This window comes from Misgurnus anguillicaudatus, chromosome 17 (assembly GCF_027580225.2).
Source record: "Misgurnus anguillicaudatus chromosome 17, ASM2758022v2, whole genome shotgun sequence".
Classification (NCBI taxonomy): Eukaryota; Metazoa; Chordata; class Actinopteri; order Cypriniformes; family Cobitidae; genus Misgurnus; species Misgurnus anguillicaudatus.
Window position 1 is genome coordinate 34,566,389 of NC_073353.2, and position 19,869 is coordinate 34,586,257.

General features: G+C 36.6%; 1 protein-coding gene across 4 annotated transcripts in view; it reads right to left on the bottom strand.

Moving 5' to 3' along the window:
* sestd1 (SEC14 and spectrin domains 1) overlaps positions 1-19,869 on the bottom strand; it is a 48,146-nt gene that overhangs the window by 16,901 nt on the left and 11,376 nt on the right. For all 4 annotated transcript variants that reach the window (XM_055215492.2, XM_055215490.2, XM_055215493.2 and 1 more), the window contains exons 5-10: positions 19,069-19,159; positions 15,028-15,141; positions 9,217-9,330; positions 8,766-8,860; positions 4,698-4,753; positions 3,822-4,042 (exon numbers count right to left, since the gene is read on the bottom strand). In XM_055215492.2, the coding sequence (XP_055071467.2) occupies positions 3,822-4,042; positions 4,698-4,753; positions 8,766-8,860; positions 9,217-9,330; positions 15,028-15,141; positions 19,069-19,159 (691 nt within the window). The remainder of the gene's footprint in view (positions 1-3,821; positions 4,043-4,697; positions 4,754-8,765; positions 8,861-9,216; positions 9,331-15,027; positions 15,142-19,068; positions 19,160-19,869) is intronic.

Below are 19,869 nucleotides of genomic sequence, written 5' to 3' on the forward strand. Positions count from 1 at the left end.
TTATGCGCTAAAAACACTTTTTTGAGGTCGTTTTAGCTACTACGGGCATGCACAGACTGGCAAGCGACTCACGCAACTTTGTACAGAGCCCCTCCTCCAGAGAGTCCTCGTCAGTCTTTTTCAATTGATGATTGGTTCTTTTAACTTAAAGGCGGGACCTTCAGTCCTAGAGCGGCCATTTTGAGCGCTGCATTGTCCCACGTTCATAGTAATAGTAGTACTCTCAATCTTGTTATATTCAATATCTTTGACAATACAATATCTCACAATACTACAAAAAAACCTGGGTGTTTATTCAGTACAAATTTTTACTGCAGAGTAGACATTTTCTACCAATAATAGAAAATAAATGGGTTTATAGCCTATAACCTTCTTGATAGAGATATAGACTACATTTTTTTAAATGTCTCATTTTTTAGCTGGACCAAACTGAAAAACATAATTCAAAAACAATATCACAACATCTCTGTGTGACTTGAGCTCAAGAACCAAAAATGCATAAAACCACTTTTCAGATTTATTTAGTTATAAAAACTTTTTTTTTTTTACAATAAAAAGATTTGAAATGCATCAATACATGAGTGTATTGCCACAATTCAAGCAGTAACCAATATTTCTTCACAGTAATCTGACTCTGTGGGAATTTGGTAGATGGCCTTGTACAAACTTTCAACAAGACAGCATAACAGTTTATGGGAGAATAAATTATGACGTGACACAAAGCCAGAAACCTCTCTGCAGTGTTCAAATGTTTGACGGTAGAGAGAACAGAAAACCTCTGTACTTGTAGACCAAAAGTGCTGATTCACTGGATTTTTAAAGCACGGCGGCTGCCCAAATGGCTGCTTCTGGGTAAAAGGCGCCTTCTCTCTGAAACCTTTGTGATATTTAAACAAATCAAGTAAAAATTATTCACAGATGAAATGTTAATACCCTAACACCACACAACATCATGTGGTAGGCTGTGCAAGAAGAACTTAAAAGAGCTTGACAAAGCACATGTCCTTCAGTAAGGACAAAAAAGGTTTCAGTTCCCAGATCAAATCAAAAAGGCTCATAAAAGCCTTGAAAACATCTAAAAGCACAAGAAGCAACCCAGGAATTGATATGACAGAGCTTAATTTGACGACAGCCAAACCAACCCTGAGTTTATGTCTCTCACACTGAAACCTTTAAAATGTATAACTTTAGGTGCAACATTTAGTTGGCCACATTTAAGCAACCCTATAATTTAATTCAGTTCAAATGATTTGTACAATGTGTTGGATCTTATACTACGGCATGAATCAAACAGTGTGACTCAAATCCTATAAACAACTATTTTATGTAACATATACTTGTGTAATGGCGTTATGAATATAACAGTACCCTACAGTAGAGTATCACCGGGTTGGAGAGGATTATAAATGCGCATGCAGATGTGCTCATTGTACTTTCACTTTTGAATTAGACAGAACTGTTTTAATGCAGCGTTTGCGTACGCTGCGTTAAATCGCTTATGAATCCACATACAACACGAGTGCAACTGCTGTTTTAATTAAGTGCTTGAACAAGTGGCGGAAATCCGCCAGTCCCAAGCCCAGTAATGTTAAACGTCTCTTTCTCCAATTAAAGTGCTGTTGTTTGCGTACAACAACAAACTGATCTCGCTTATATTAAAAATATTATATTTATATTAAATTATAACAAAAATAAGTAAGCACGCGGCTTCTGGCATTGTCTGGTCAGTCAGCTTGCCTCGCACACTCTGTAGTAATAAATAAAAATCTGACACCTGTGACATGACGCTCCGCTGAATTCACACATTCAGTTGTTAGTGTTTGCTCTCTCTAATGAAACTAAATTATTTAATTACAAGAAAAAATGAAAACAACAGAAGACTGTGACATGGTTGGCAAGTGATCTAACCGCTGAGATGCTGAAGCACCGTGTATCACCGGTTATATCGACTATCACAACAAGACTAACCTACAGACAATTATTTTTTTCAGCTAGTATCATTAATGAACATCTTGTGAAAGATTTGCAATAGTACCATTTATTCAATACATTTTACCATTTTCCTGTTTGACGATTTTTAAAAATTTCTTTATTTTTACACTTTTTTGTCTTATATCTCTACTGTTTGATCTGCAGTGCATGTTTTGTAAAGCTGCTTTGCAACAATGCATTTGTGGAAATTTGGTAACTCTTTTTCCCGTCATTGACGAGTTAACTCGTCAATTAAGAGAAAACTCTGTGTATGTTTTGAGTCCTTCACAAAAACGCAATTATCTCAGCTTTTGGCTCAAAATTTGGTATTTTTATAGAAACCTACCCATAATTAAGAGGTGATAAAAATAGAACAAATAAAGGTAGGATGAAACTTTTTTTTTTTTAAGCAGAGTGTCTGTTCTATTATTTGATGTATTGTATGTTTATATTTTTAAAGAAGAATGTTTTTAAAAAGGTATTAAACTTTTGTGAAAATCATAAGAAATGCTGGCACTGGCTGGCAATTTTTTATAAACGCTGGTGGGGAAAGAGTTAAAATCGCTATATAAATTGAGAAAATTGTGAATTTATCAATAACATGTGTAGACATCAAATAGGAATGTAAATTGGACATCTTATCATGGTACAATATGATATTGATTCTTGTAAGCCGTGCGCACACAACAGGATTATCGGCCCCGATTTTCCATTCTGAGAAAAAAATCAGGTCCTGGACGTCGATCGGTTGCAAAGTTTAGCTCAGATTATCAAGTAACGTGTGATGTTTACAGATTGAATCTCACACATCTCGATATGCTCACAGGCAAATCGAAGCGGCCTCGATTATCAAACATGTTTGATATTTATGATTTTAAATCACGATGATTTGAAAATAAATACGTCTGCACACTTAAATCCTTAGCAGCAGGTTTTAATAACCTTTCCAAGCTTTCGGTCAAAAGACCATCCTCAAGGTATACCCTGAAGATGGTCTTTTGACCGAAAGCTTGGAAAGGTTATTAAAACCTGCTGCTAAGGATTTAAGTGTGCAGACGTCTTTATTTTCATTGACTACTTTATTGTCTGGCACCTTATTGATATTGAGTGCGGTGTAACTATTCTTATAAATCACGATGATTTAAAAACATGAATTGAAATAACTGATAGTTTACATATGGCTAATACCTCCTGATCCCTATCTGAGAGATGTTAACTCTTTCCCTGCCAAGGTTTTTTTTTTAAACTGCAAGCCAGAGCCAGCATCTTTCATGATTTTCACAAAACTTTAATGCCTTCCAGAAAATGTTTTTCTTTTAATCTATAAACATACAATATATCAAATAAAAGAACAGACCCTCTTGCTTTCAAACAACAAAAAAAAAAAACATGTTTCATCCTACCTTCATTACATTTTATCACATCTCAAATATGGGTAGGTTCCTTCAAAAACACCACATTTTGCGAAAAAAGCTGAGATAATTCCATTTTTGTAAAAGACTTTTGATATAGATCAAATTCAGAGCGATCCTCAAAACATACACGGACATACAGCTGTTTTCCCTACTTTCGGGTTTTATAAGTTGTGAAAGAGCGCCAACTGCTGGATAATAGCTGTATTACGGATTGCTGGAAATGCTTGTCATTGGCATGGATGCGTTTTCTCTTAATTGACGAGTTAACTCGTCAATGGCGGGGAAAGAGTTCAACATCAAAGCCAAGTTTTTACTACACCAAGAAAACTAAACAAATCCACAGTTTAGCATTATAGATATTGTGAATTTGTGGAAAGCACTATAAATCTAAATTGAATTTTTGAGAAGAACAATTGTTCGCTCTCAGTGCTGTACCTGCATGACCTTGGTCTGGATTTCCTCCAGCTGGGAGCGTTTGCTACGCTGTCTGCAAACTTCTTGGTACTTGGTATACTGCTCCCTTAGAGAGTCCAGGAGCTTCATCACCTGAGGCTGAGCCAGCAGCTCATCATCCATGGGCGACCACGCCGTACCACCTCCTCCCCCTTCTGAGCCATTAAATCGCCTCTGCTGAAGCTCCGAGAGCAACTCGTGTCCTATGAGAACAGAGGAATAGAAAAACACTAAGGAGAGAATTCACCATGGCCATTTTAACCAAGTAAAAATCAGTAATGCAGTATTAGGTGTAAGTGAAAGTGTCAAGCAGAGAAAGACTGAATGCAATGTGATGTAAAATCTCTAGCTTGTCAGGTACTTGTCAAAAAATAATACAGTCAGAAAGATTGACTTAATGCATTCATACAGCAGTGCTGCATTAAATCAGCACAACCTCGGCCTTGGCATTGACATTATTCAAGGCTGGCTTATTTACAACTTGGAAATCTGAACTGAATAGTTTTCGTTGAATAGGAACAAAACGTTTCAAGACATTTGGGTAAGTAACAAGTATAGATATCAAATATAAGTATATACACTTAAAAAACATTTTAGAGATTCTTGAGATGTGAACTGCAAAGCCCAGTTCTAACTCTGGACAGATTCACAGCCTAGCTGGAAAAACAGCTTCAGTGTTGACATCACATGTTGGATACAGCACAGCAGCCCAAATTCCCCCAAATCTGCTTTCATAACTAGTGAAATTAACCCCTTAAATATTTCAAAATGGCTCGATGCACTATAAAAAACGTTTAGCAAATTTTCATGCACAAGAACTGTATTCCATAAATGTAGACAGCATGTATCAACACTCACCAGTCTGAAGGACTGTTTCAGGATCAAATGAAGGCAAAATGTTGCATTCTGAAGACCTATGAGTGCAAGAATATATGAATCATCACATCTGTACAGCAAAAATCATTTCTAGATTAATTCAACAAAGCCTTTGTTCAATCAAGACCAATGTGTCCAGGACTTTGATAAATAAACAGAGCTTCATTAAAGGGGCACATCACAATTTCTGTGCCACTTGCAGCACCAAAACTAAACTGCAATCTGTTACTCCTTTTCCTCCAAAAACTGCTGGAATATGTGGTTGGTGCTCAGCCAGCGGATTTGCAAAGCTGCCTGATTGTTTCCAGTGACTTGAGATGCGAAAGCAACAACATTACAGTCTTTGTTTATCAGTCTCACCCTTTTCTTTAACCAACTTAGCTTAATAATAACAACAACATGAAAGAAACTGTATTTCTTGGTTTTAAAGGGGAGGTTTAATGCTATTTCATGCATTCTGACTTATTAACACAGTTAACGCAGTTGAGCTTGTAACAGAGTATTTCTGAGCCAAACTCACGCCTTCTTTTTCCAACAAGTTTCGGAAAGTTTTTTTCAAATGGGGGTATCCGTTACGACTGATTGACCCCATATTCCTTTTATGGGCCTTTACCCCCAGAAAAGCACGCCTGCCCTGCACGTCAAGTGAGAGCGAGAACACACATTAGCATTGCTCCGTCGAGTAGAAGTCACCGGTATCAATGCACAGCACGCGACAACTTTGCTTTAGCAAAATAGTTTGACAAAAGAGGTGTGTTTTGGATGTAAGGAAAAGAAAATCTTATTTAGCTTTCTCTGTCGTAAGACAACAGTGGATGCAGTTTGTTTTTCCCGGACAGGAACGTAATTGTGAATGAGTTTGTTCCCTGGCTGTATTTCGGAGAGGACTGCTTTACAAACAAGGCTCAGTTTGACGCCATATTTTCCACTTTTTTACAACTATTGGATGTGTCAAAACTTTAAAAGACCCCTTTTAGGAGTCACAACCACAGGCGCAAGTAATTCAAAATCTCATGTGTTTTGTTTGCAATCGCGCATACGTGCATGTAATGTAAACAACACCAACAACAGCACTTTGTACTGCATTTACAACATTTACACCTTTTAAAACGGGCAAATGCAATTAAAAACTGGATTACGTTGCTTTTTTATTAAAATAGCGGATAAACAAGCAAGGATTACCTGATAGAGACGTCCTGCTGTAATCGTTGCTGCTATTGTTCCTGTTCGTCCATTACTGACTAAGTATCCGATTCTGGATCATATTTATAATATAAGGCTGGTTATTTAAAAAAAAAAGTTTTTTAAAGTTTGATATCCATCTATGTCGGCTGTAAAGCCAAAAGTAGTATCCGAAGCTGCGCGTACTCGTAACTCTTCAGCTCCGCCTACCGCACGCCTTCAAGCGTTCGATCTTTTACGCCAAAAATCGGAAAGGCTGTTTTTTCTTTTATAAATCTGACTAAATGAAAGACTCTTTGGACATATGAATGATGAAATACTACTCTATATATAAGCAAGATTAACATTAGATTGGCAAAAACGTCTTGTGTTATGTCAGCTTTAATAAAATTATAGAAAATACTGAATAGTTATTTAACTAAATGTGACCCTGGACCACAAAACCAGTCATGAGTAGCATTGGTATATTGGTAGCAATAGCCAACAATAAATTGTATGGGTTAAAATAATCGATTTATGATTATGATGGCTGTGTCCGAAACCGCATACCATGACAGTACGTACTGAATGAGATGAAGTACCTACTTACTAACCGTTAAAACAGTAGGTACTCTATAGTATGAATCCTGGTAGTATAAATGGGAATCGGACGTACTACATTTGCCATGAAGATACATCACGTGACATATGTCGCCATCAGGTCATGTCATTCCAGTGTGAATACAGCCGCATCGCCGCTTTCCGCCATTTTCTAATATGACGACGCCTCTTCTTCTTCGTTGGATAACTCCTCTCCCGGGGCATCATGGGATAGGGAAGTGTCCGTCGTATGCACACTGCAAAATCTAACTGGAAATAGTAGGTCACTCGGGTACATTTCGCCTACTGTTTTTGGAATACTATAAATTTGGAAATACTATTGCCTCGCCTAGTGCTTTTTGCCTACTATATAGTATGGAAGTAGTCGGTTTCAAACGTAGCAGATATTAAGTAAAGATCATGTTGCATGAAGATAATATGTAAATTTCCTACTGTAAATATATAAAAAAATATTTTTTATTAGTAATATGTTTTGCTAAGGACTTAATTTGGACAACTTTAAAGGCGATTTTCTCAATATTGATTTTTTTGCACCCTCAGATTCCAGATTTTCAAATAGTTGTATCTCAGCCAAATATTGTCCCTAACAAATCAATGGTAAGCCAAGTCAACTTTCAGATCATGTATAAATCTCAATTTAAAAAAAAAATACACTTATCATTGGTTTTGTGGTCCAGGGTCACAAATTAGTAATAAGTAATTAAGAGTTAAGTAGTTAAATGTACTTTCAGAACGTGGGAAAACCAAGTGGCTTAAGTGTGCAGAACAAAAAGACATGAATCACGGTCAACTGAATGTGCTGCGTGTCACATTGGCCTAAAACCATCTTTTTCTGTGGAAACACGGGAAACTGTTCCAGAGTGAAAAAGGAATCATTTGTTTCAGCAGCCTGGCACAACTATATTGGCTCAGGAAAGCGTCTGGAAAAGGCTTCCTAAATACATCTAAATATTTATTTATTTTTTAAAGTATGTTTAGAGGTAGTTACATACTAGGGGTGGGCTATATGACCAAAATGTTATATCACAATAGGATTCATTTTATGTCATGATAACGATATGTATCACTGTAGAGTTTTTTTTATTCAATGCCATAGAATTTTCATAATTCTCATAAAACTTATACAAGCATAAAAAAGAAGATGAAAAACAAACGAAAATTAAAGGTAGAAAAATTAAAGGTAGAAAAGTGATTTAGTCAAGAGCAGTGAGAGATTTTCTCTCAATGCTGTTTGATTAACATGAGTGACAGAAAGGAGCAAAATTAGGTAACTTCCCCTTTAAGACCAAAGTCCGGATCTACAGTTACACATGCGTTTTCTTTTTCAGTTGTTTACTTTCTCTAAAACCCTAAATGGTCATGTTTATGAGGATACTTGCAAAGATGGGAATTTTGGCACATATTTAAGGCAAATTTTTTGAGCACAATTTTTTGAAACCGTTTTTGAGCACTATTGACTTCCATAATAGTACTTTTTTTTTGGAAGTCTATGGTGCTTCTGTTTTTACTGCTTCATTACAAATATCTTCCTTTGTGTTGTATATACAGGTTTGTAACAACATGAGGGCGAGTAAATGACGGCAGAATATTTCCTTGTGAACTATCCTTTAAAAAAAGAGGTTTCACACTAGTTTCACTGGTAGAGTAAAAGATAATTAGACAGAAATGTAAAATGTTTTTTCCTATTATGAAATACATTATTGTCTTGTTCATAAACAGTGGTGTAGTTTAAAGAAATAACAACAACAGAATAGGAATTAATTTTGAAAATAAATCCTGTAGAAATATCTTTAAGATATTTAACTCATTCCCTGCCATTGACGTCAATTAATAGAAAACATTTGCATGAAAAAAACATGTTCCTGATGAGTTTTTATGGTTATGTGCAATACCCAATTTATAAAAAACTGAAGCAAAAAATTATTTATTAATTTTACACTTGGTGTATATTTTGATAATCATTATGAATCTGATCTCTAACAAAATTCCTTCACAAAAATGCAATTATTTCAGCTTTTTTGCTAAAGATTTTGTATTCTTTAAGAAAAATACCCATATTTAAGAGTTTATTAGCAGAGAAAAAATATAGATAGGATGAAACTGTTTTGTTTGTTTGTTTGATTGAAAACAGATGGTTTGTTCTTTCATTTAATATTGGGGAGGAAGGCCTTTTGTGAAAATCACAAAAAAATACTGTCGGGCAACTTTTAAAAAAAGGCTGGTGGGGACCAAGTTAATAAAACCTGGAGATAATGAACTATGAAATACCTCTCTTTATCTGCCTGACATCCCTTCTCATTCTCATTGATGACAGTAAGTTCATCCAACAGAGACGTGGACTCCTTTGTAAATTTTTCAAATACCTAAACATGAAAAAAATAGCAAGAAAAATGCATTTATAAATGCCTCATTGCAACTAGGATTAGGAGGTAGAGCTAAAACTATTTTATCTTGATGTTTATATATATTTCATATGCATCACAACATTTCTGAATCTTTTATTTTGATATTGATCTTTGACTTTTTTAGTAAGAACCACCATCATTAGCAACAACCTGACTCAAAATGTTTAATTCATCAGTAAAATAGTCAAAATCTAGATCTGACTCTTCACGGCATGTTTTCTGCCCTGCTTTATATGAAAAATAATATTTTATTATTTATTGCTACATAAAGTTCAGCTCAACCAATAAAGGGTCCCACATTCAGTGTTTCTCACCAATCTTTTGTTGACCCAGTCCAAATGATCGTAAACCAGACTCCCACCGAACTCGTCTGTCAGCTGGCACGGCTCGATGTAGCGTGTGAGTTTATTGGCAGACACCAAAATCACCTGAAATGAAGGAAATAAACTCTTAGGTTTCACCAAAGACCAGAAGAATTTCACATTAGTCTGAGAATCTGAATAAGAAAAGAAAGCACACTGACACACAAGCCTTTTTTTAACATACTTTGAATAAAGGGAAGGTTCGCATTAGACTAATGTTACCAATTAAACAACAATCTGCTTGTGTAATGTAGCATATCATAAAAATGTGATCTGTTTGCCACAACAGAAATGTCACACAAGGTTAATAATCCATGAATAATTTATTTGATATTTGAAAGCATATAGTGCACGCTCTGCGGGTGAAGCCGCCCTTCTGCTGGGTCAATATCACAAACCCCTACTTAATGTCAGTCACACTCATTACCCACAAAGCTTTATAAAGGAAAACGATGGGGTGACTGCAGGGTTTTACACAGAGTTAGCCAGAATAAGCTTTAAAAAGCATTAAAGAAATGACGAAAGGCCGGAAATTGAATAATGATACCACTACTAATAAAAACATCCATCTCAAATGACAGTTTCCTGGAAGTCAAACCGGTCATGCAAAAACTTGAAACACATCATCTTTGCCTCAGATCTTCTTGATCCAAAAGGTGATCCAAAGTGTAAAAGCCACCTTGACCGATGGAAAAATGACATCTTGATGACAAAACGTGCAGTCACAGGTGTGTTTTTCTGAATTATACAACGTCTGGTACTATGTCTATTGACACTTGAAGTCTCAACAACAATAATCAAGTCACTTCCTGCAAAATGCCATCAAGACTCGTCCTATCTGCACTTCAGTGTGTTGACAGGAAGAGAGACAGCACAGCTGCTTTAACAAATGTGTTCAGCTGAGTCAACACACGGGACCGAGGGACCAGACTCTGGTGCAAACAAACCCGGCCCACATTCCAGCCAGAGACAGCGAAGAGGAAAGCAGGAAAAATATTTTGCATTCATAATGTCTGGCATACATTACTCACCGGATGAGAGGCTTGCTTGCCTCTTCCTTGTGTCTGCATGCTCGGTTACTGTCAATGATGAACCACAATGCATTTCATGATTCACTAAAATCTCTCCATGTCGTTTATGAGCGGTGACATTTTGTGGCAGAAACTAAATTTACTCTGAGCTTAAACTAGATTTTTTTTCTTTTGAGAAATGACTGAATGATGACTTATCTGTTCAGGGTTCCCACACCTTAGTTAACTTCAAATTCAAGGACCTTTCAAGGATTTTCCAGGTTCAATACCCTCAAATTCAAGGACTAAATGTGAGGACACATTTCAAGTGAGAGCAAGGTTACATCGTGCTACCTTTTAAGATACATTGTTACAGTTCCCTTTTGAGGAAACTCGCGCTGCGTCACTGCGGTGACACTTTGGGGACGCCTCCAGGGCTAAGTGCGTCTGAATGTGTATATCAAATTCAATCAATGGTGAGGCTTAACGACAAAGACAGGGTTGACTCGGGAGCCAGGAAGTATATCACTATCTGAAATATTGCCAAAGACGGCGTTTCAGGGACACATGAAGTATGGCAAGGGAGACGCAACGTCTCATTCCCTTCTCAGGGAACAACAGTAACATACATAACCCGAGACGTTTTCATGTGTCAAACACAACTATGCAAAAAAGCATTTTGATATGAATCAACATTCGCATACAGAAAATATAAGCATTAAAAGCGAACAGTTTAGCATGTCTGCTTAAAAAGTCGAGAATTTTTATATGATATGATCCTACACTACACAGGGAATAATATGGATTTTTTTCCGGAAAAAACCTTCTTGCATAAAATAGATCCAAGCACTTTCAATGACCTGTATCTATGTATGTACATTTTCAAAAACTTCCTAGGGCCTTGAATTTTTTCTCTCAGATTCACAAACTTTCAAGGATTTCAAGGACCCATGGGAACCCTGTCTGTTACGTCATGTTACAATTAAATATTTTAAAAAATGTTTTGTCACATGAGTGACAGGTGATTTTCTGCTACTGTCACTACGTCGAGCTAGGGGGCATGGTTTCACCTGGGATGTCAGCTTCACCCATACCTTGCCTTTTTGCCCATTTTTGCGAGTAAAATGGTGACGCACTGCAAAGATGGTGACAACAGGCTCCGCCTCCTTTGGGTCTTAAAAAATACACACATTTACAGGTGACATCACGGACACTATGTCTATATTTTTTATATTTTTATGTGTAAAAGAACACTATCTATCCCATACCAACACAAAAGATTCAACACAAGCACTGAAGCACAACACAAAAAGCATGCTGTGTGCATTGTGTGTTGCACAGGAAAAAAACATCAAGGCATGAAAAAATGTGATGGTAAAAAAACAATGGCAGAATTTTATTATGGGGTTATCTATATCTTTTAAAACCATCTGCTCACCAAACTATAAACAGCATTTCATCAAAGTATTGCATTTTCAAATTGTCCTTATGAACCATGACCCTGAAAACAATCCGTGTGTTTCTTGGACGAGTGCCACCCAACACATTTGCAATGTTAGCTGGAGGACATTAAAGACGGAGTCTCCTAAAACTCACTCATAAATGCAGTCACAATTTACAAAGGCTACTGCACTGACAATAGTATTTACATTTAACATTTAAAGCTACATACAGTGCATTCAAACAATATTAGTATGCATGTCCCACCACTACTGCCAACTCAAAGCTCTACCAAATAAGCAAAAATACCAAATATTTCACCCTGTTCCTCTCACCAGGTCTCATTTCCACCCCTTAGCCTATTCAATTCAATAACAGCAAATACTTTTCTCACAATATTTACTATATAACTGCTACAATGTGGAATGACCACTTCTGTTGATCATCTCAAAACTGCTAAATTGGTCTGGGGAACATATATTGGTCAATCACAATCACTCTCTGCTCCAATGGAGAGCGAATTTCAATTTGAGCATCGTCAGGGATCTACCATAGGGTCACCTTAAGCCCTAGAAAGGTAAAATCAGCCCAGAAAATGTGCAATCCTATAACAGATGGTCCCATGAGTGGCAAAGAAAGAGGGTCCACTCATTTAATAAAACCCCTGGGTCTGTTCCTTCCCATATGCTCATATATGCCAAGCCAAGCACCTGTGATGTAAAGGACAGGAAGATTAATGCAAAGTGCATGGTCTTCCTGCACCTCAATGATCACCCGCAGATACAAAAGCCTCATTCAAGTAGGTCACAAGTCTCTACTTCCCAATGCTGATACCCTGACCTCCATTCAGCCAAAACCGTGCCATCTGGTAGTTTCAGGCTGTAGAGGAGCCCACTGATCTGGATCACAACTGAAACCGTTTGGATACAAACAACACAATGACTCCAACCAACACACACACACACAGAGGTTACTATTTAGGAAACAGTGGTCCGACTGTCCTTCTGAAATCACGTCATTTTGTTCTTGGATAGAACCATGTGACAGTTGCCAGGCAATATGCTCATTTGTGTGTCTGGGCGTAAACCAATAAGGTCATGTCGTCTGATACCAGGTCATGCACACACACGCACTGTGCAGGCTTGCATATTGTAGTGTCCATCTACTGCACCTTCTTTAGTGCGTGTCGGACGGATGCTAACTCGACACAAACAACGTAGCTTGGCTTGCCAGCTTCTCTTATTTCCTTCATGGCCCAAATAGTAGGAAAGACTACAGAGTCTGCTCTGATTTATGAATTTATAAGAGATCCATTAAGGCGGAGAAGAGAAGCTTTGAAGACATGAAATTTATTTGGTGTATTGTCACTTCCTGAACAGCACGTGAGTAATGGATTGCATTTATATAGCGCTTTCAACAGACCCATGGCCATCCAAAGCGCTTTACAAGTTTTACAAGCTTTACGAGTCACATTCACTCAGCCATGCAAGGCGCCATCCAGCTTGTCGAAGCTACTTGTCTTGCTCAAGACACCTCGACACTTGGTCATGTGGAGCCGGGGATTGAACACCAACCTTCCGGTTTGTAGACAACCTACATAAACCACTGAGCCACTGCCTTCCAAAGTAGTGCATTAAGACCTGTTTCGCATCTTTTTTGCTTAAATATTTAAAAGTGGCAACGGCTAAAGCACGTGCAAATGATAAACTTTCGTGACTATGTATTGGCCGTTCTGTCAACTGTCCCAAGCATCGTTCACGCTTACCCCGGGCCACCAGGCACTCCTTACAAGCCCTGCTGAAGTAAAGCATGCACAAATAATTGATTTAGGGATTTCCTGAATCTATATTTCCCGAATTCAATGTTTTGTTAAATTTAAAATCGACAAAACATTACTTTTTATCTAGCCCTAATTACCTCCACATATAGGATCCAACACAATTGAAACATTCCCTTATATACTTATTTAGACAATAAATCCAGGAATCAAGAAATAGGGTTACATAAAAAAAAAATTAAAAGAGGTCAAATCTTGGAGAAATTTTTATTCCAAAGTGAAGCTAAGAAAAATAAAATAATTGTACTATGAATAGTAAGAAAATAAGGGTGTGTCTTATTGTAACTTAACCTTCTGTGCTGCTAACCCAATGCTCTAGCAGTTATGTAAACACAAACTGAAAACATGTTTAGCTTAAATGCACTGTAAATCCCATTGGATTAAAGCCACATGCATGAATGGCAATATAAGAAACATATTCTGTCAAACCGGTGTGATGTTTATTTTTAACAAGTTCCTTGAACATTTATCTCAGACATTAGCTTTCTATATAGAGATTATTTGAAAACAACCCTGAATATATTTAAGAGAGGTTTATACTTACCTGTGTGAGTATAACATTTAAATGGCTCTTATATGTTATAATTGAATTCAAATGCTTTGATAATTTTCCACTCTCTGCAATTTTCTGAAAGCTGAAATGATTTCAGGTCACGCTCAAAACACCGATTTCAAAAACATGGTGGTTAATCGAAGACCACACACACATAAGTCTCCATTTAAACAGGCTGTTTAAAGCTACTTCATTAGTGCCAATTACAAGATGGGTTCGCAAATAGCAACGTGAGCACAATCTTGTCTCGAAGATACAGACCACTTAAAATAAAGATGCATTGTTGCATTTTATGGAGCTTCATTAATCACAGCCAATGTGGGAAATTACATACTTATATGCATGAGAGCCTTTGGGTCTTACTAATCTGGTTACAGTGTAGTCTATGATTTCATTATGTGAAGCTTTACGGAGCATAAAATTATTATGATATGGTCTTCTATAGAAAGACAGTGAAACATTTATCAACAGCGCAAAAAAACTTTTAATTTTCAGTCAGTCTTATTACACGATGTAACTACTGAAGAGTCAAGTTTTAAATCTGAAAAATATCCAAACTCTTTGGTTGTTTTTTTTATTGCGATGCTAATGGTCTAATCAGATTCAATGGATTGTGCTAAGCTATGCTAATAGTGGTAGCGCCAGACCCGGAGATCGACTCCATCCATTTTGTTTTTGTCCAAGTACATTTGTAAACCGCACTTAATTACAAAGCTTTTTTTCCACCACAACCAATAGCATAAACACAAATGAAATGCTTTTGAGTTGTGATGAAGTTGTCATAACTTCTGAGTACACAATCCTATCTGTAATGTCAACAACAGCTCATTGTGTAAGTCAATATGTAGTTATACTCCCAATAAACATTTGTCTTCCAGAACAAAAGATCACCATTACATCAGCATAAAATTAATCTCAGTTACCTCAAAGCCAAGCCTGTCCTTCTCCTTCCAGAAGCAGAAATGGGTGACTTTCTTGTCCCAGAATTCATCAGGTTTCACTACACACACAAGAGAAACCTCAGCTGGAATCACATTCTAGAGGAAAAACATCAGATATTTCAGTTATTTACCTCATCTAAATACATGTCAGCTGCACAAATACACAGTGCCCAAAAGTATTTAGACACTTTAAATGTCTTAATGTCATTGCAATATAAAATATACAAACTTTAATTTTGTTAGTTTTGTAAATGTGAAAGTTTTTGCAAGGTTTAAAGGCTAAGGAATTTACAAAAACGCTTGAAACATATTTGTGCATTTTTCTTTCCAACTAAATGACATAATTTTGTTACATGCTACAAACAAATATATTCAATTTCTGCTGCTACTGTATACGAATTTACATATAAATTAGTCCAATCCACAGACAAGGAGTTAGATAACAGACCCTTCAGCTTACACAATCCCCCAACAAACATCATTTGAAATCCTCTCATTCATGCACATAATAAGAAACTCCTGATGTGTCTTCTAATGAGGAAAAGTCTGTAAAAATGATTAAATTCAATTGTTTCTGAAAGGCCACTTGAAACAGAGAAGTTATCTGTCAACCGCAAACCTACAATTCACTTTATCTTCACTGACAAATCCAGGTCAGACTGAGGACACTTCAAGCAAGGAATTAAGTTACGCATCTCACCTCCACCAATGATAAAGTCTGACTAAAGATAACCACTTCCTGACCCTCTGAATAACAAATGCTCTCTTCTTTAGTATTGTTTGCAAAATTAAATAAAAGCCGAAATTAAAAAAAAAACGGTCTGCAACTTATACCACGTAAATTTTAATTTAAATCAATATTGCAATTCATATTAAAACAAGCCTTTTAAGTGGTTTCGTTAAAAGTTACACTCCAAATGCTGAATTGCTTCAACCCATGGTAGGGTAAAATATGGATAAACCCAATTGTTGGTTTAAATTAACCTAGACAACGTCCATATCTGGCCCAACTATGGGTTAAAAACAACCCATCATTTTTGTTTGAAATCCAGCAGATGTTAATCTGAACCTATTGGTAGAGTTTATCCATATTCAACCCAACTATTGGTTGAAAACAATCGAGCATTTTTAAAGTGCAGATGTGAGATGATTACAATAATGTATAACATAGGTTCTCAACCCTTTTCAGGAACCCAAGTACATGTATCAATTTAAGACTGAATTTATACGTTGTTATGATGGTACCAAAGGTATTATAGTAGTCATTTTTGGTACGCAGTTACATGCCGTTAACATACTAAACAACAATTAAAATTGACTGAATTTTAACCTTACTTTCATTTTAATCAAGTTTCAATTTTGTTATTAGCCTACCCTATTAATGCCTTTTAGTTCGATGCAATATTTCCCTAAAAATATTTTAATTTCAAACAATATTTGGTAAACCAACACAGACCCCCAATGGGCCCAAGACCGCCTGTTGAAGACCCATGATGTATAAGAAAACAAAATGGCAAAATCAAAATTGAACGTCAACATCAAGTGGGATTTTATTACAGATGTAGGAATGGGATTTTCATCCATCGGTTAAAACAGCCAATCACCTTTATAATAAGGGCATCACCAGTTTTTCTTTAACTCTACAGCTCTAACTAGTTGGACCAGTTTGAAAAAAAAAACTTGGTGTAATTTCAGATAAATCATCAAAATTTATGATACAGCGTCATAAAATTTTATTGCTACTGTCTAGGTAAAAAAAACACAGCTGCTGAGGATGTTGCCAAGAGTGAACTGGCTTGCTTGCCTTAATAGGACTTTGACGGAGAGCAGCAGAAGTCAGAATGTAAAAAGAAAAAATCCTAAACCAACTGTCTAAGCAGCAAATCCCATAAACAGAGAAAGATAAAGCATAGTGAGCATCTATTTAAATCAACAAAGCTTAAAGAAATTCACTTTATATGTGCTTTAAAAATCCAGGGAAGGTCACCAACATAAACAAGCTGCATAGGCATTGCATATTTCTGTGAAGCTAAATAATATACTATAAAAAATGCTGGGATATTTTTGGGTAAAAAGTGACAAGCCCAGCCATGGTTTAAATAAACCCAGAAAATGTTTATATTTGACACAACAATGAGTTAAACACTTAGCATTGTGTGTTAAAACAACCCAAAATACCATAGGTTAAATTACAACCCAAGGGGCTGGGCCCATCCCTTTTTGACCGAACGCCGAGTTGAAAATAAGTGTAGATTCTATTTCTTAACATTAGTTAACTACCTTAATTAACATGAAGAAACAAAAAACAATGTGCCTTGTGAATTTGTTAATCATAGGGGCGGTTTCCCAGACAGGGATTAGACTAGTCCTAGACTAAAATAAATGTAAGAGCTGTCCAAACTCAAAACAACTTGCGCTGAGATATCTTAAAATACATCAGTGCCCTTTCTTTTGCCTCAAAATGCACAAAAGTAATGTTTTTAGTAAGGCATGTTTGTTATATTTCCTTAATTAATATTTCCTAAAAGCTTTGGTTTGGCTTGCATTTTAGATTTCCTCCAGCTTTTTGGGGTTAGAAGGAACCAAACATATAATAACCAAATATTTTTCATTGAACATGAAGCAGTATAATTGTCCATGTTTGTGTACAACAGGTTCCAGTTACACAGAATTAACTATTATGGTGCAAACAACAAAAAATTTGATGTCTAGGGTGACCATACGTGCCATTCTTCCCGGACGCGTCCTGGCCAGGATTTTGGTGTGTCTTCCGGAAGTTGTATTCGTTGACCGCATACGCCATTCAGTTAAAAACATAAGACATAAAATCGTAGTTTCATTCTTGCCTTTAAATGTAACTGTTGCTTTTCTGTATAATCTGTATAATATAATATATATATTATAATATATTCTGTATAATAATAATAATAATAATCCTTTATGACGTATGCGGTCGACAAATACGACTTCCGGAAGACGCGCCTGAAATCCCGGCCAGGACGCATCCGGGAAGAATGGCATGTATGGACACACCTGGGGCCTATACCATGAAGTCAGTTTAGTTGGTTAACCAGGTAAGTTAAGGATTAGTTTTGTGCAAATCCTGGGTTTTTGGTACCAGGAAAATAGCTTGTACCAACAAGGCCTGTTTACATTGGCTTGGTTTTGTCAACTTAAAACTAATCCTGTAACCCTGAGTTTGTTTAACCATTTTCATGGTACAGGTCCCAGGTCTAAGGAGGTTAAACTAGTCCTGGTTAAACTAATCCCTTTCAGGGAAACCACCCCTTAATGTTTATTTTAATATTTTATAATGTATTCTTAAAAATCAGTCGCCGCATTAGTAAATGCACAATGAACAAAAACAATAAACAATTGTATAAGTATTAACTAACATTACCACAAAGATTAATAAATGCGGTAAAATGTATTTAGTTCAATTCCTAGTTCATGTTAACTAATGGATTAACTAATGTTAAACAATGAGACCTTCTTGTATTGTGGATCATTATTTACAGTTATACCACGGCTCTGTTGAATGCTGCATTCTGATTGGCTGAGAAATGTTCTATGGGTGTTGATTATTTTTCTGTAAACCGCACACCTATCTTTTCAAATGTCTTAAAAATAAGGCACCAGAGCAATGTTTGTGTAACCGTGGTATAAGAGGAATAATTGACTCCGGTCCTTTGAATTATTTGAAAATAATGCACACCTGCGGTGTAACGGCACTCCGCTTCGCGTCGTGCCGCAATTACCACCTTGGTGTGCATTATTTTCTTATAATTCAATGGCCCGTCATCAATTATTCCTTACATATTGTTTTAGAAGTGTACTGTGCTTGAGGTGACTAAAGCGCTTATTAAAATCACCACAGATATAAACAGGATTTATTAGAGAAAGAAAATGAAGCACCAGATGTTAATAACATACAGCTCACATAACACACATCTATCCCAGAGGATTCGGCAAATCAAACAAAACAAGGAATAAAAATGATGGCCATAGCATCGGTTTTCATACCTGCAACATCAGAACAACCGTCTTCACTATATTCCACTGAGACTTCCTGCCATCAACAATGACAGTGAAGCCACGAGCTTTGCATTTCTCACTGCGGAAAGAGAACACAAGAGAAAACATGACATTTATTCAGTCTCATAGCTCTGTTATAGGCCAATGCACGCTGGCGATCCAGATAAAACAAATCAGTTATCAAAGCTGTGTTAAACAGACTAATGTGTTTGATATGTGGGGGGGGGGGGCATTTACAAACGCATAAACAGGGAAGGTTTCAAAGAAAAGTTTTCAGGGTGACTCAGAGATCCCAAAAAAGCATGTATTGAAATCATAGGCTTTCTATTTTAGTTTTTTTTTTAAAGGGGCCCTTTTTCATTCCTGGAGGCAAAGGAACGGCCAACCCACCCTGTAAAATGTCAGTAGAAAGTAATTTGGTGAATGTCACTATGAAAATAGTACAAAACAACAGATGAGACACCCAATGACTGTGTTAATGCCAGGGGCCATGTGCGCCTCCGATGTTAGATGTTAACGTCAGTCCAAACTCAATTAGCCCCTGCAGCCAAACTATGATTATATGTTAAAGAAACAGTTTACCCAAAAATGAAACCCACAACGTCTTAACCTAAAGTGATGGTGGACTTCATTTTTGGGCAAACTATTCCTCTAATTATACTCAAAGATCAAAGCAATGAACTACAGGACCCCTGGGTATAAGCACTGTTAGGTTGTGTTCACGCTGACGGTGATTTAAAATGCCAGCATAAGTCATTCACTTTCAGTAGGAGTTGCACATTTTTTTAG